Here is an 18,305-nt window from a genome sequence, read left to right as displayed (position 1 = left end):
ATAAGTTTCCTCCTCGATACAGGCGCCACTTTGACATTAATAAAAGTAGGGAATCTAAAGGGAAACACACTAATGCGCGAAGAGCGTTTAGCCCTAACCGGAGTTACGGGCCACAAGATACACACACTCAGAAAGATAAGAGCAACAATAACGCTAGGAGACCGAGAGATACGGCACACTATGTATGTGGTAAGAGATGATTTCCCAATAAATTATGAGGGGATACTGGGACTAGATTTTTTGAATAAACAGCAAGCGAAATGCGATCATGGGAAAAAACAAGTCCGTATTGGCAACACAACTTTCAAACTCTATCCGTCCAAGAAAACCATGCTAACGCCTCGCAGTGAAACCATAATTCAGACGGTAACCGAATCGGAATAGCATTGGAATAGTAAATGCAGTCGAAACCAAACCCGAAGTTTTCGTAGGAAATTGTTTGGTCATACCAGAAGGAAATGTATGTCCAATAAGTGTGATAAATACCACGGGAGAATCCGTGGAGATAACAACGCCGCTAGTCACAGTGGACGAGATAAAGACAAAAGACGCCGCACGCATGTATACCATGGAGATGTCAAGTAACGAAACGAGCGACGAGCCCGTTCAAGCTCGTAAAGAAAAATTGCACAGACAAATGCGAACCGAACATTTAAATAAAGAGGAAAAGAAAACTTTGCACTAGATTTGCGAAGATTTCCGTGATATCTTCCACCTAGAAAGCGATCGCCTATCGTACACTAACTCAGTAGCACATGAAATAAATACGCGAGCAGATAGCGCGCCGGTGAATGTCCGACCATATAGATTACCGGAGAAGCTCAAGGCAGAAGTAAATAAACAGATAGCGAAAATGCTGGACGACGAGATAATCTGTCCCAGCACGAGTCAGTGGAACGCACCCTTACTAGTAGTACCAAAGAAATTAGACGCATCTGGAGAGCGAAAACTACGAATAGTTGTGGATTTTCGGAAGTTGAATAACTTAACAATTGGTGATTCTTTCTCGCTCCCGAATATCACTGACATACTAGACCAACTAGGAAACGCGAAATACTTTACAACATTGGATTTAGCATCGGGATACCATCAAATCCCCATGCATGAGGAACACAAACAAAAAACAGCATTTTCCACACCTTACGGGCACTACGAATTTAATAAAATGCCTTTTGGATTAAAAAATGCACCTGCAACATTCCAGAGACTTATGAATTCCATACTAACTGGATTACAAGGCCTCAAATGCCTAGTCTATCTAGATGACATCGTAATATATGGACCAAATTTGAAAGAGCCTAACAAAAGACTAATTGAAGTATTCAAAAAACTAAAAGACTACAATCTGAAACTACAATCGAATAAATGTGAATTTTTAAGAAAGGAGGTGACATACTTAGGACACATTATCTCCGAAAACGGTATAATACCGGATCCTGCGAAAATAACGGTCGTAGCAAACTTTCCAATACCAAAACGGGTAAAAGATGTGCAATCCTTCATAGGATTAGCCGGTTATTATAGAAGATTCATCGAGAATTTTTCGAAAATAGCAAAATCACTGACGAAACTAACAAAAAAGGATGAGAAGTTCGCTCGGAGAGCAGAACAACAGAAGGCATTTGAAACATTAAAAGAAAAGTTAACAACCACACCAGTTCTAGCTTACGGACTTCACTAAACAATTTATAGTAACGACAGACGCATCCGGATACGCCATCGGAGCAGTATTATCTGCAAGGGCCAGTAGGCCAAGACCGACCAATTGCATACGCAAGCAGAATTCTGAATAAAGCGGAACAAAACTATTGTTGTACCCGTATAGGCTACAACGATAATATTAGAGATAGTCGGGTTCGTTAAGCCTAAGGAGTTGGGACTCCGAGCAGGATCAAAAGAATGTAAGGAAATCTTCTTGAATTCACTAACACACTTTCTTTATTTTAATTGGTTTATTTAGTAAAGGCACAAATTCTTGAGTTTAGTATTTCTTATTTTATTACACACGGTTAAACGGCGGGCGGCTCGGCGCGTATCGCGTTACTCTGGCGGCCGACGACCGAGTATGTTACCTGAGACGCTGATAATGAACTTCGCCGCGCTCTTGTAATATCTTGCGCGATGTTTATAATAATGATTCCGAACGACACGTTATTCTTGACTCTCTCGACTCCGCCTTGTGTAACCGGTTATATAATCTGATCAATACCCGATCAGCATTCTGATCGGTTGCGTCGATCGGTTGCGTGATATTGATTAATCAATATTACGCTCAGTTTGATCATCAAATTTAGGAATTTGCTGATAAGCTTTTCGCAATGTTCTCGCGTGATGCATTTCTGCGGTCTTTCGAAAGACTGATCGCAATTTCGGCGGTCACACATTTGTGTCGTCTTTCGAAAGACTTTTCGAGATTCATACGGCCTAATTTTGTTGCCGTGCGGACTACTTTTATTATTGGTTGTAGATCTGGCTACAATCCCCCCCTCCGTTAGTAAAAGAAAACGGAGGTACGAAGTTTTCGCTTTTTACATAATTTTTCTTTCCGATACATTTTTTATTATAATCGTTTGCTTAGAATCGAATACTTTCGCTTATTCTAACGGCGCGATCTACATTGCGTGAGTTATTATTTCATTTTATTTTTTCCTTTTATGACAATTATTATTGTTGCGATAACAATGATTATTAGTAATGAGCTGCTAATTGATACAGGATATACAAAGTGTTTTTGTGAAAAAAGGGATATCTCGTTATTGTTTATTTCGTTCTTCATATTATTTAATTTCTTTGTTAATTCTGTCAGGTCTGTTGCGTCTTGTATAACTTTTAATTTAATTTTTTCTGTCTTATTTACCTTGAAAGTTTCGCTTAATGTAATGTTATATTTTGGTAAATACGTTTTTACTTCTTTTCCCTTGTTGGTGCTTGTTGATTTTATTGTCGCGTCTGATGTGATTATTTTGCAATTACTTGATAACGTTATTTTTTCTGTATTTGTAATAGTTCTACGCATTTCTTTATTATTTTTACATAAAATTGTAATAGTTTGTTTCGCTGGTGTGGAATATAACCAAGAATATGAATTGCTCAAAGCTATCCATATGCTATTTTTTATTGTTATGTATTTAATTTTACAATTGTTATAACAGTTGTCATTTTCTACATATATATCTATTTCGCATAGCGGGTCGGTTTTTACATTTCTAATTGAAAAGATTTAGTCACACAAGTAGTTTGTATTTATTTGCTTGCATTGTCTTAATTTTTCGTGAGTCAGTTTTGCGTACGTGTATCTGTTAGTATCCAAAGCTATTAATGGATTGTTAGTAGGTATACTAGGCCGGTTCTAACCCAGGTCCTCCGAGGGGGGTGCGGATGTGCGGGGGGAACGGACGGCGCGGGGAAGAGGGGAGGGGGAAGTCCGAGGCGGCGATCCTTTGAACTGAGCCGCGGGGGGGGGGGGTAGATAAGATAGTAGGTGAAGGGGATATAAACAAATAGATAAACAAATAGATAAACAAGAAGATAAATATATAGATAAATAAATAGAAAATTGTGACTCGAAGGACATGACGTCACGAGGGGGGGGGGGTGTAGTGAAGAAAGACGAGGTGAGATAAATAAATAGTAGGATAAGATAGCAAGGCGATATAAACAAAATGGGCGGTGAAGATGATATAAAAAATTGCGCGTGGACATGACGTCAGAGGGGGGGGGGGTCGCCGCCGCCGCCGCCGCCGCCGCCGCCACCGCCGCCGAGTAAAAAAAATATCTTTCTCTCTCTCGTATTATCTCTTCCGTTGCGGCTCTCTCTCTCTTATGGCGAATGTTATTTTTTTCTAATTATTTTATGGTGGGGAAGAAAGAAATGAAAGAAATACATGTTTTTTGCATATTATATATGTTTATATATATGTTTATATGTGTTGTAAAAAAGAAGATTTTTTTTACAGAAGAGTATAAAAATATGTTTTAACAATTTGTATTTTGGATGACGGGGAAAAAGAATAAAAAAAACATAATTCGTATATCATATATATTTTATTCATGGTTATCTGACCACCAATTAAATAATTTGAATACATTTTGTAATGCGCAATTAGTATAGTGATATCCGCATCGCATAGTATTATCAGCGTCCAGAATGTTTATAGAATCTACGTTTTCGTAATCAGCATCCAGAGTCTCGATGTACACGCGCTCATCGTCCAGAAGCAAATTCCACAGCCATTGTCGTTTTTCGTGTCCCTTGACATATACGACAGCATCGCTGTCATCGTCGTCGTCGTCGTCGTCGTCGTCGGCGTCGTCGTCTTCTTCCGTTCCATGCACAGCTTTTGTAATCAAACTCTTAGCTTTGCTGTATGGAATCGTTCCGTCGTCCCATCGTAGTCTATGGTGATGACGTATCACCCAACGTGCGCGAGACTTGTCGGCACTTGCGAGGAAATGCCATGGTATAGGGCTTGCGAAAATATAGTGAGAGAGAACGGTCCGTTTTCTGAGAGCGGCAAACTCCTTTACAACAAATTGTCCTCCAACGAAAAAACCTTGCAGGTCTACGAACGTTGGCACGACCATGACGAGCACTTTTTCGAGACTGCGGTCGATTTCGATGTATCGTAGATTTTATTGTCTCTCTCTCTCATGTGCCAGCGATGCTCTTAGGTGATCTTGCGTACAACATTGGTCAACGGATTGTAGTGAACCACGCGATCGTGTATAATGAGACAGTACGCGGTGGTATTCATCGGTACGTTCTCCTTAGTCTCAAATTCCAATCTCACGTCCACGGTTGCGCTCTTGACCGATTCGTTTTGTCGAGAACAATCGATGATTACGAATGGACCGTTATGTAGAAAAGACGTGACGGTGAGACTCGGCTCGAGATACTCGTATCCGTAGTAACCCTTGCAGAAACGCGCGTACGTTTCATACAACACGGACCATCTGTTTTTGTCGAAATCAAGATGCATATCGTCGTACGGATAACATTCCGAGTTCAGATAGAGTTTCACGTTGGTTAAGTTGCAGTCGTCGAATCGGCTCGTGTCCTCAGCCATGACATTTTTGCGACCTGTTTGCAGAGCAAAGATGACGTATCGCGGTTTCTCGAGCTGAGTAGCGGTCTTGATGGCCCACGAATGCTTGGTTGTACGCTGTAACAGCGGAAACTCGTACAGATCCCACGAGCGAAAAGCCATGCTCAAGTATCGTCCGCTCTCCAAAGTGCGCAGCATCGATAGTTTTTTTATCTCGCTCAATAACACGTGCGGCATTCGCCATTGTATCTTGAATAAGTCGATCACGGGATCCAACGCCGAATTTCCCATCAGGCAATTGTTGTCGTTACGAGATCGTATCAAGATCAATTCGTGACGAGCGTTGATTATCACGCGTCTGTAATCCTCGCAAAATCCCAACAGTGCGTAGAGAGGTACGCAAAAGTTAAAATATCCATCCGCGCTGGTATGCGCATCCCAACCGGCATTCCTCAGAATCACGCTTCTGTCGGATGATGTCGTTACGTAATGTTTGAGCGTGCTGGTTACGCCCACGTTTCTGTTACGATCAATCTCCACACCATCAAGCTCGTATCGAATCTCATCGAACAGGAACGCGACAAAATTATTTCCCAGCACCACATCAGATCCCTCGACAACTCTGTTCTTCGTTAGTTTTCCCTCGATATATAGAAAGCTTTCGTACGGCAATGTGTACAGATCCTGTTGCTGTATAGGTATTCTTATCTCATCGCTGTACCCGAACGTCGTATTGGCGAACGGGTTGTACGCATGAGTCTCAATCTTGACGATGCGATCGTCGAAGATTGGCTCGTCTTCGATGTTTAGCATATCAGTCATTTCACAAGTTACGCACCGCGAATCCTAAAGCTTGTAAAAATTTAACGTTCGACGCGTTAAGTTTCTTCCTCTTCTTGACGCAGCCGGATGAGCGAATATTGTCGATCGATGTTTTCTTTGTAAAACAAGATGCGTTATCTTTCTGCGTATGCTTCGCTTCGTTCAACACGAGCATCTCAAATGTCACGCTCGCGTTATCGCTGTCGCCGTCGTACGTGCAATCTGACGGTGATCTCTTCTCCTCTGAAATCGAGCAATCGTCCGTTCTGGTCAACAATGCGTATCGTTAGCTCCGTAATGCTCCGTACGATGACTGGCAGGTAAATGATCTGCATCGGCCTTTCCGATATCTTATATCCTGGCGGCACGCTCGGTGAAAATTCGTGTATCGTGTGCACACTTTTGTCGTTGCTGTATGCGCCCGCGGTCACGTTGCACTCTACACGGATAATGTTTACGTTCATTATGTTGATCGACACGTCCGATTCGTGCCACCTTCGCGGTTGCAGTATACGCCTCGAGAAACCCAGCAGCGAGCCAATGTTACGAGGCTTGTTAAAGTTTATTCTGTAGGCACATTTAATTTCACACCTCATCGTGTTGTAATTTGCGCGGAGCACTATCGAGTATTCTCCAATCTCGTCATCGCCGCGCGCGATGTCACCAGCGTTACCCTCGGGCGCGTCGCGTCGCGGACGTTTCCGTAAAATCTCACGTTTCAAAAATTCATTTATGGCATGCAGTTCATACGACCCCTCGGGAATCGTAATTTCTGCATCGTCTTTGCCAAAATAAAATGTATTGTTCGAAGCGTTTACATTCGGTATCGTGTGATAAGTCTCCAAAATTGTTAGACCAAGCTCGTAGTCATCGTCGCTCAAATCTATGGCTGGAGAATAATTTGTCGCGAGAACGCTGCTCTTCCCGCTCAGCGTAAGCGTCAGCGACATGATGGAAAAAGCGTTCGACGAATACTGAGACGCCGCGACATTTTGTCGGACTTTATAAATTCACGCGCGTCGACCGTTTTGGAGAAGAAACCACAAGCACAACTGTCCGCAGACGCTCTGATCGTACGTCTGATAGGACGTTCGATTGTACTCTATCGTAGCATCGTCTCCGAAATATCGTATCAGTTCCTTGGGCGGTCGAAGATTACCAAAACTGTCAAAGTACACAACGCGATTGTTTCTCTTTGCGTACGCTACCCAATGAGTACCGGGGCCCGTCGTGTCGTCCAGATTTACGATACCATTTTCATTTCGACGCGCGCCGCTAATCGGTAATGCGTCACGCATGAAAACACCTCTAAAGTACGGTACGCGTATACGCTTCGCCAGCTGGTCCAATTGTACATTGGTGGTTACACCCGTAGGTATTTTTATTGTCTCTTTGACGTTTTTTTTTCTTTTTTCGCTGTTACGCCTCGTCCGCCTTTGTACGGAGCGAGATACAGTCCTCGTCCGTATTTGTACGGAGCGAGATACAGTCCCTGTCCGCGCGTTTCCATCGCGCGACGTTGCAGTTCCTCGAGTGGACGTTGCGCGACTTTCCTGTCGTTTATCGCTTTCGCCACGCTGGCCGCTCCGCCGATTAAGGACCCGAGAGCGCCCAAAATTGGCAAAATCGGTAACACACCACCTCGTTTCGCCGTTGGAAGTATTCGTTTCTTTTTTTTGCCGGATTGTTTCTTCGCCTTCATACCCATGCCGATCTTGGTCTTGGCTTTCATCGCTGCCCAAACGGCTGCAGCTGCAGCTTTCTCGCTCAGAGCCGAATCTCTCGCGATGACGCGTCCTAAGGCTTTATCGGCGAGTACCTTGTCCGCCGCGTGTCTGTCGGTGAGATCGTTGCTCTGAGAATACGCAATGTCGTGTTCACGGCACGCCGCGTCCAGTGGATTTATGCCCGTTTCACCTCTGGCTAATCGCTTTTTCAGCCGAGTACCCGGACCACAAAACTGATAGCCGGGGATATGTAGTTCGAAAGGAAGCGCGTTTATCGCTCGATTGAGCAGACCTCCAATGTAGCCTTCGTTTGACGCTGTTGCTGGCATAGGCCACAATCCTTTATCTTCGGTGCAGAACCGTCTATATGATCTCGATCCGACGATTGATTATAATGCTCGACGCAGCGACGATAGGTTTGAACCTCCAAATCCGCCTTTATATACTCCGGAAGCTTGTCCCACACGTGATCGATATAATTACCGCACACGCGTAACAGTACGACCTTCGGTATATATTGCAACTGCTCAGCGCTCAAATCCCGAATATCGGAGGGATACGACAGCGCGAGATACATTTTTGCTACTGAGCGATTCGTGGTTTCGCGCGCCTATAAATAGGCGTTCGATCGAAGCCTAGATAACGCAGTGCGAACATGAAATTTGTACGGCAGCCGCTGACGATACGCGTCGCGAACTGTGACGAGAGAGTGCGAATGATGGGAGACATCGCGACGGAGCGCAAGCACGGTGAAATGTTACCGAGTACTATACGCGCCATCATTTGCGGACCGTCGAATTGTGGTAAAACCAACGTTCTCATAAGCTTGCTCGAGAGTCCGCACGGTGTACGTTTCGAGAACGTGTACGTATACTCGAAATCGCTGCAACAACCGAAATATCGATACTTGGAAAATTTACTAACATCGATAGAAGAAATCGGCTACTTTACGTTCTCCAACAACAGTGACGTCATTCCACCGAGCGAGGCACGTCCCAATTCGATCTTCGTCTTCGACGACGTTGCGTGCGATAAGCAAGATGCTGTGAGAGAATACTTTTCGATGGGCCGCCACTCGAACATCGATTACTTCTATCTCTGTCAGACGTACGCGAGGATACCTAAACATCTGATACGCGACAATGCGAACCTGCTGATTCTGTTCAAACAGGATGGTACCAACTTGAAACATGTTTACAACGATCACGTGAATACCGACATGTCATACGATGAATTCTGTGCGTTATGCCGCGATTGTTGGCAGCGCGAGTATGGATTTCTAGTAATAGATAAGGACAGTCCGCTTATCAATGGGCGATACAGAAAGGAATTTAATACGTTCGCGGTACCGTAACGTGGTTAATCGATGTCGATACGTGAAGCAGGCAACATGGATAACACCAAAGATCGTGAGAAAATAGCGAAACAGATTGCGAAAACGAGTGATTCGATTCGCAAAAAATATCGCGCTTTAAAAATTGGTAAAATAGCTGAAGATACAGCGTTGGAGAAACGCTTCAAGCCCATCGTCGAACCTCTAAAACAGATTGTTGAAAAAACCGAGGAATCTCAATCGATTGAAAGAGAAGCAAAGGATCTCGGTATTAAGAAAAAACAAAAACGTGAAGACAGCGATGACGACAACGATAACGATATTACTACTACTACTGACAAGGATTCATATTGGACGGATGTTGGATGGTTGAAATTAACGCCGCAGTCTAAAAAACGACGTACAACGAAAGAATTGAAAGCCGCGTCAGATTCACTCGTGTTCGATACGATTACACCGATACAACCATCGAAAGATCCACCGAAAGAACCACCGCTGTTCCTGCAAAAGGAAGATGTTTTCGAAACAAAAGACACCGGTGAACCGTCATTCGAAACAACCATCAAACAGAGTCTGCAAACGCAACAAGGTCGAGAAGCGTTGCATAATCAGCTGGGACCATTAGGGCAAAAGTACGTAAGCCCTCTTCTCGATGATAATAGAAAAAACGATACATTTGATCGCGTATACGGTGTTTATTTCGATAAAAACAGTGGTGCGATGCTTGGTGACAAGAAATTTGACGTTGACAAAAATGACTCCATAATCATAGACAATGTGAGATACAATGGTACACCAGGATTGTACGAATTGATCTTCAAGAGACTTCCCGATGACGCGGTTTTTACCGAGGATGATAAACAAACGTATAAAAGTATATTGTTAACAACAAATGCTCACAGACGTGGTCACAGCGCCCATAATCCCATCAAGGGCAATAGGGGATCCAAGTATATTAACATCATCGCTCCGCTCGTATCTACGTATGGAAATAGCGGGCGTAAAAAGGGTGCAGGCGTGAGCAATATACCAGCCGCCATGAAGTTAAACGACAACAAGATCGATTATGTGCATTGGGACGATCCCAACGAACTGGTGGATCGACTCCGATTGCTCGACGCTTCGCACCGAGCTGGTAACAACGCTCACGACAACGAGATGCTGTCGATCATCGAGGAACTTCGCAAAGCCGGCATTATTATAAATTAATCGCGTATCGATGAAACGAGCCAGTCGATTAACGTCAGTGAGGAAAAAAACAATTTAAATTGTATATCTTATCTTTACTATTAAACATCGTTGAAACATGCGATCCGATGGACGTGAAAAAAATGTTAGCTCCGAGAGGCGACGACTCGTTGAGGAATTGCACGCTCCGGCGAGAAGAAATTTTCCACGAAGACGTGTCATAATGCGGGGATACGACGATCTGTGGCAGGCTGACATCGTCGAGATGCGTCCGTACTCGAGTTTCAACAGAGGTCATCACTACATACTCACCGTCATCGATGCGTTGAGCAAGTACGCCTGGGCCGTACCGCTCAAGAGCAAGGTCGGAAGCGAGACGGCTAACGCTATCGCTAAGATAATTCGAGAGAGCGGAAGATGCCCGAGAAACTTGCAAACGGATATGGGAAAGGAATTTTACAATGCCGATGTGCAACAACTCTTGAAAAAACACAACGTTAATCATTATTTCACGTATACGGTGTTGAAGGCATCGATCGTCGAGCGATTCAATCGCACGCTTAAGAACGACATGTGGAAGATGTTTACGCTCAACGGCACTTACAAGTGGGTCGACGCGCTACCGCGTCTCGTGTCAGATTACAACGCGCGCAAGCATCGCACTATCAGCATGCGACCCGTTGACGTAACTCCCGCGATCGCCAAAAGACTCTTGGATACGGTATACAGCGCGATAAAGATCGCAGGTCCAGCAAAATTCAAAGTAGGCGAATCGGTACGCGTGAGCAAGTACAAGACACTTTTCGAAAAAGGTTACACGCCAAATTGGACCACCGAGGTGTTTAAGATCGTTAAAGTGCAGCATACTAATCCCGTAACTTATCTGCTCGAGGATTATCGCGGAAAATCGGTCGCGGGCGCATTCTACGAGCACGAATTGCATCGCGCGACTCATCCGGACGTGTATCTCGTGGAGAAAGTATTACGCAGGAAGGGAGACAAGGTTTACGTCAAGTGGCTGGGATTCGATAGATTGCATAACTCATGGATAAACAAAAGCAGTGTGATTTAATTCATTTTTTTATTTTTATAATGTATTAAAAAATAAATATACACTGTATACATGTATACAAAGAGTTTTTATTATTTTTTTTCTTCCATTACATTTTTTTTAAACTATACATGTATGTAACTTACGAGAACATATGTATTAAGCCGAGTATAAATTAAATAAATCAAAGAGAGAATTAAAGCTAATTCCTCAGCAAGCAGGATCTCGGTTGCTATTATAAAGTATATATAAAATAAATTTGAACAACTAAATTTTATTGTAAAAACTACATATAAAAACTACAAAAAATACATACATCTATACTACATATAAAACAGTATCGTATAAAACAGTATCGTATAAAATTACAAGAATACATACGTTCATACATACATAGATATGATACATAGGTATGTACATACATACATACATACATACGTGCATATATGCATACATATAAACTGTATAAAAAATATAAAAATGTATGTACATTGTATAAACATGTATATATATATATATATATATATATTACAATGGAATCCGCCAATGTCCCCACGGTAACGTCTCCGTCGAATCCGGTACGATGTATCGTTTGTCGTCGTACGGACTCAGAGCGATTTTCGACTCGGACACCGTGTATACTTGGTGTAGCTTGGATCTTATACACGACTGGCGACGAGTCATTTCGATCTCTTCGTTCAAGCACCGCGTATAATCGTCGAACGTTATTGTTCGCGTTACGACGTTATTCTTTACACCTTTCGCCTTTTTAATGTCTTTTCTGCCGCCCACCCTCACCGCGTACATCTTCGCTCTGAGTCCGACGAATTCCGTCATTATCGCACCGTTATTCTCATCCTTCATTAGACCGGGTACTTTTTTATTCGCGAGAGGCATCCCGTACGCGTTGTCCGTCGGATAATCGCTCGTATCGAATCTAGCGATATCGCGTTTCATCGCCTCGTATACATCATCGCACTCGATGTGGTATACGAGACTGTCCGTGTCGGTGTACATGATCTTACATTTCTCGCGATACAGCGGTGACATGTATTCGTGGTGAAATTCGTACAAGCAGATTTTCGATATGTCGAGTATACACATACCCACGTAAATCGGCTTGTTGAATTTTACCTCGAGTTTACGCATTTCGACGGCGATTAAGTTTTCCGCAAAGACGCTGCGGCTGTGGAAATGTGGTTTCGCGATCATTGCCTCCGCGTCATACCGTCCGTCCCATTTGGTCAAAAGTTTAACGTCGACGTGATTGCGCACATTTTCCATTGTTTTACCGAATACCGCGTTGTTCATTAATTTGTACAAATTTTTCTCAAAATCGTTTTTCGCGTACGTTCTAAAGTGTGTATTAAGTTCGATGTAATCGCGGAGCCAGGCGGATTGAGCAAATTGTAGTACGCGATGTATCTTTGCGATACGAAGACCATGGCGCGTACATTGCTGCAGGTTGCGATAATGGATGACGTACCGCTTCTTATCGTATAACGTCGCGAGAAGTTTATCCTGCCGCGTGCCGGGTGGTTTATCGCGCGCCGGACAGAAAGGTAGGTCAGTGTGTCGATCGTGTAAATGATGCGGATACTCGAAATCGACCTCGAGAATATAACCCGTAGACGAATCCGGAGCGATCGCGCTCGCGTCAAAGTTCTCAATGTCTTCCATCCATCGAAATTCGGCATAGGGCAGCGGTTGACACATCGCCCATCCGTACAGATTATTTACGTCAAAGTACATAAGGTATGATGACGGTTTCGACGGGTCGTACGAATGCATGTACTTATTATTGGCCTGCGCGTATCTGCCGGAACATTGACTGAGACCGCCGCGTATACCGCGTTCGATAAACATAACCATATCGATGTCGGTGAGCAACTCAAATTTTACGCGCGTATGTTTCAACATGGCGTCCCACGTGAAACCTGGCAATGTGTAGTAATGCGCGGGATCGAGTCCATAACTCGCGACGCAACTTTCGCGGAAATTTTCGAAAACGTCGGCCAATAACAAGACATCGGTCTTGAGATATAGATCGTTGTATTCGCCGAGCGTTCGGATGGAGAACCGCTGCCAGACGTTCGCGGCGTGCGCGTAATCGTTCTCCGACACCGTGTCACCGGTCAACGAGCTATAGAACGATTCGCGCGGTGGTAGGCGCGTGTCCTGCAGCTTGTCCGCGCGATCCACGTATTCGTACGGAAAGACACCTTTGCGCGTCAACAAATCAAAATCTTCGTTTGAGACCGTGGAAAATTCGGAACGTAAAATTTTTAATTTTTCTTTCGTTAGAAAAGATGCTAATTTATCAAGGCTGGTATTTAAAAACTTGTACGAATCTATGAACCGCAAGCGTACGCAATTTCGCGAATCTGATCTCTCGGTGGTATCTTGAACGTGTTTTGTAAACGAAATATATTTTTCTTTTGTTATCGGCAGCACGTCGATCCTGCCTTCGAACGCCGTAGCTATTTCCGTGATGATAAAGTGCGCGTCATAACCGGATAAGTTGTGAAATACTATGGGAATGCAATATGAATCTTTATAATTTAGATTACAATTTGAGTGCGCGGGACCACGGTAACGACCGGTAAGATGGCAATGATCGCGTACCCGCGTGTCGTCCGACGCAAATGATTTCTCGCAAATGTGACAACGCGTTGCGCTACGATATGTCTCCCACTGATTTCTCGATAATGTTTCCATGGGAACATTCGCGGATAACAAAATTTTTATTTGATGCGCCAAATTTTCGAGTTGTTGAACGAACCATGCAACGCAGTCTTCGCCGCGACGAAATTGATACGCCGATAACGCATTGTCGTACGAGCATCGCACATAATATCCTACGCTAAATACCTTGTGTTGCTGTTGATATGTGTACGACGTGTTTTCTCTTTGCGGCTCCATCCTTCGCAGTATGCACTCAAGATCTGCGTAGACGATGAATGGAAGTCGTTCTTTGTTGCAGTAGTTCTTGAAGTCGAGCCACTTGTCGTCCTCATTCGGCAGTCGGATGGCGCAATCGTTCATCCGTTCGCAATCCACCGTATGCGATTCCAATTTCTCGGATGACTTAAAATAATGTAAACATCTGCAAACGGAAAACATAATTTTTTAGTATTTTTAGCATTTAAATTAACAATTATAAAATATTTTACATATTTTGTTAAAAAATGTGCATACGTACCGATCACAAAAGTATTTTTTGTGTTCTTTTTTACTTAGTTGCGAGCTCACAAGACGGGATAAGTTTTTGATGTACGCAAAGTGCCCCGCATTGTCGTCGCGCGGATCCTGCACGTACAACAAATTTGCATGTTTCTCCATTTTCTTTGTTGTCAGATGTATTGGGAGAATCTCCTTTTCCTTGATACCGTAGACGTTGATAGAGATTTCGTTGAGATGTTCGAACTTCTTAATTTGATTCAACGTCATCGGAAACGTAATGTCTTGGAGATTTAACACCGTCGTATAATATGGATACGATGATTCCCGATTTGTATGCCTTTCGACCGGATGCAAGGCCGCGACCACTGACCATGCGAAACACGCATTATCCGTTGACTGCACGTTAATTACCGCTCGCTTTAACATAATTTCCCGCGGTAACTCGATGTAACACCCCGCGTGCATGGGATTATATTTATTAACATTAATAGTCAAATTTAATATACGTGATAGCGCCCATCCACTGTCGCGTTCTTGAAATTCTTCGAGCGATGCCAACGTAGGTTCAATGACGTGCTGCTCGTACCACTCATCCACATTTGACACTCGAAAGAGTTCACTATTCTTAGTGTTTATACTTTTATTGGCGCGTTTATCGCCCGTCACAAACTCGCCGTTGAACGCGGTGTTCACTTTTACATTATCGTGTCTTTCTATAATGTCTCGCACTCGTTCGAGCACTACACCACCAGCGTCTTCCAAAAATTGTCGCGGCTCGATATAGTTCACGTTGATCACCGCACCAGTCAATATACGGCTTTCAAATGCTGTATCAATCTCGCGCCAAACGAGAGATCCATTGTCTCTACTGGTGCTCGCGTACTCGCCACCAACGTGGACGAAACGTCTTTCTAATTGTACTTTTGCACCCGCGAGTCGTGCGATCCTCGCCACCACAGATTGTCTATTTGCAACGGTGAGTCGAGGACGCTTAACACGACTAAGTTCTTCGAGTTGTTCGATACACTCATCGCATCGTTGCGACCACGCGAAACACTCCACCAAAATAGCGACTTGGCTGCATTGTTCTAGCAGCTCGCGTTCCACTTGCTCTAGGTGTTCCATATTGCAAAATCGTGATTCTTTTAAATTGTTATACTGTCTCATCAAAACAATTTTACATTTTTTTTACTTTCTTTTTTTATTTTCTCTATAGCTGCTTTAACTCGAAGCCAGTATACAAAGCGTTGTATTTCCGCTATGTCCGGAGATTGATGGGAATAGAACAACCATATATGATTATCCTCGCTTCTTGGAATTATCTCTGCTACTTTTTGCCGCGAGAGAGGTAGTAATATATTGTATGCGTGTCCTCTATAATGATAATATGTGCACGCTTCCAGAATTATTTCCGCTCTCTCAGAAGGAGCGGAGAAGCAGAGAGTCGAATTGTAGCGTCCCTTAACTCTTGGACGAGAAATCGGGAAATGGGGAGTTGAGGTATAGTGTCTCTTTATAAAGTACACCGCCACGTTCACTGATAGATGAGAGATTGAATCCCATAACGGAGAACTTGTTAATTCTTCCAATGATCTTTCCATATTGTTTTTATATCACATCACACTCTTCCACTTGCATATGCCTCGTTCACAATGTTGTCTTTTTTTTCAATTTGTGCAAATTGGGCACATGTTGCATGGCATTATCATACAGACGGACTGTTGGCAATTGGAGCAAAATCGGCTGTTTAGCGCATTGAGAGTATCTATCTCGTGCTTCCTAACGGCATACAATACTCCAATGTCAGTGTCCGCCAGACGAACCATGCATTCGGCACACAGAGTTAATGCACCACCCGTTGAATAATAAAATTGTATTGAACAATACTTTTTATTATTATTCAACGCAAGGAGTTCCGAACGGGTAACAATTTTTTCTGCATAATCCGTACGGTCATCACTTTGATCACTTACGTAATTGCTATCGTCAGACAATGCGTGCTCTTCGTCTTCAATATCAATGTCAATATTGTCAATCTCTATTTCTTCTTCATTTTCAAACACTTCGTCCACTATATTCACAAAGTCTTCCTCATCCATATTAAACACATTTTCTATATTTAACACATTATCCATTTTCACCGTCAACTATTTTTTCACACACATTAGACTTCCATCTACTGTGATCCTGCACACCGCATGACCCATTATATATCATCGACAATTTCTTTGTCCCTTGTCGAAGCATCATCATAGGTCTCTCTCTAATTTGTTTATAGCAGCCGGACTATCGGCGCTTCTCTTGACACGCCGCGACACGTACGCCGACTTCGGCGAAAAAAAACCATGATAAGTCTCCCCGATTTGTTTATAGTAACCGGAGTATCGGCGCTTCTCTCTTGACACGCCGCGACACGTACGTCGATTTCTACGAAGAGCTATCTTTTCACGGGCTCTTCCTAGAAAACAAAATTTGAACGCCATCGCACTCCTTTGCGAACATGTCGCTACATGTTTGATTGCAACAATGAAATTCTTAGAAAAAAAAGGAGGGGGGGGAGAAGGTGGGGGGATTAACGGTTTGCCATGTCAAAAAAATTTACGCGATCAGTCCTCCTCTATCGAACGATCTGACAAAAAAGGTACTCCGCTCCTCCATCGTTCGAACAACACGTAATGTATTCCGCCAAAGGAAACAGTGCACCGTACAATGGCGAAAAACAAAAGAAGGAATGTAACGCGTAAGTTTCACCTGCATTTTTTTATTTTTTCTCTTTTTTCCAATATTGTGCAATATTATATATTTAATTTCCACAGTATTTCGGTGGAACGTCGCGCGGTGCGCTTACTGAGCAGACGTTACACTCTGACGGCCACGGGTTACAAATTTCTGGAAATTGGAATCAACGTTGGTCCACCGAGCTACGTGGAGATCGCTCTGGGAGATCATCGGGGACAGGAATTGATACTGTCTCTCGAAACGTGGAAGGGACTCTACGAGCAGCGATGGAATATCTATAAATTGCTGCGAAATGATTACAAAGACAATTTTATAAGCGTCGGACCGTTAACCGTCAGAATTTGTCTGATGAACGACGTTATACTCGTACGTCTTGAATTTTTGAACGTACGCGTAACGATGATCGAATCGACCCTGCGCCGTATGTTTGATCTGGACGAATGTATCGATGTGACGTTCGATCGACTCGTTAGATTCGTCGATACGATCGATACCAAGTATACGCGATTCTCCAACATCGCGTCTGTTGTAACAGATCCCGAGGAAGTGCCGAATGCGATACGCGATTGCGATACATTCGATAGACGTCAACTCGTCGATTGCGAGCTGTTAGCTTTAGTTTTTAATGTATAAGAAAAAAACATGTGAATAAAAAAATTTCCCACTTAAAAATGTATTCAATTTGTTTAAAAATATAAACATATATAATATGCAAAAAACATGTATTTCTTTCATTTCTTTCTTCCCCACCATAAAATAATTAGAAAAAAATAACATTCGCCATAAGAGAGAGAGAGCCGCAACGGAAGAGATAATACGAGAGAGAGAGAGATATTTATTTTTTTTTACTCGGCGGCGGTGGCGGCGGCGGCGACCCCCCTCCCCTCCCCCCCCTCTGACGTCATGTCCACGCGCAATTTTTTATATCATCTTCACCGCCCATTTTGTTTATATCGCCTTGCTATCTTATCCTTCTATTTATTTATCTCACCTCGTCTTTCTTCACTACACCTCCCCCCCCCCCTCGTGACGTCATGTCCTTCGAGTCACAATTTTCTATTTATTTATCTATATATTTATCTTCTTGTTTATCTATTTGTTTATCTATTTGTTTATATTCCCTTCACCTACTATCTTATCTACCCCCCCCCGCGGCTCAGTTCAAAGGATCGCCGCCTCGGACTTTCCCCTCCCCTCTTCCCCGCGCCGTCCGTTCC

At 43.3% G+C, this 18,305-nt stretch overlaps 1 protein-coding gene across 1 annotated transcript; it reads right to left on the bottom strand.

Annotated features, from left to right (window-relative positions):
* Nucleotides 1-888: 888 nt before the first annotated feature.
* LOC112553059 (uncharacterized) lies at nt 889-17,598 on the bottom strand. The gene is made up of 3 exons (XM_089075730.1): nt 14,369-17,598; nt 12,767-14,272; nt 889-1,039 (listed from the first exon to the last, which is right to left on the bottom strand). The coding sequence occupies exons 1-3, from the start codon at nt 15,514-15,516 to the stop codon at nt 889-891; spliced, it is 2,805 nt and encodes a 934-aa protein (XP_088931856.1). The 5' UTR covers nt 15,517-17,598.
* Nucleotides 17,599-18,305: the final 707 nt, after the last annotated feature.

Source organism: Pogonomyrmex barbatus, unplaced genomic scaffold, assembly GCF_055798465.1.
Source record: "Pogonomyrmex barbatus isolate J1 unplaced genomic scaffold, ASM5579846v1 scaffold19, whole genome shotgun sequence".
NCBI lineage: Eukaryota > Metazoa > Arthropoda > Insecta > Hymenoptera > Formicidae > Pogonomyrmex > Pogonomyrmex barbatus.
The sequence above is the reverse complement of the archived record's forward strand: the minus strand, read 5'-3'. Positions and strand labels throughout refer to the sequence as shown.

What these genes read in the sequence shown, in the direction of transcription:
- LOC112553059 (XM_089075730.1), bottom strand. Translation starts at nt 15,516, where the DNA reads ATGAGACAGTATAACAATTTAAAAGAATCACGATTTTGCAATATGGAA. An exon ending in AAAAAATACTTTTGTGATCG is followed by an intron (nt 14,273 to 14,368) that starts GTACGTATGCAC and finishes TTCCGTTTGCAG; the next exon opens with ATGTTTACATTATTTTAAGT. An exon ending in ATTCTCGAGGTCGATTTCGA is followed by an intron (nt 1,040 to 12,766) that starts GTATCCGCATCA and finishes CGCGTTTCCTAG; the next exon opens with TTGGTCTAGTATGTCAGTGA.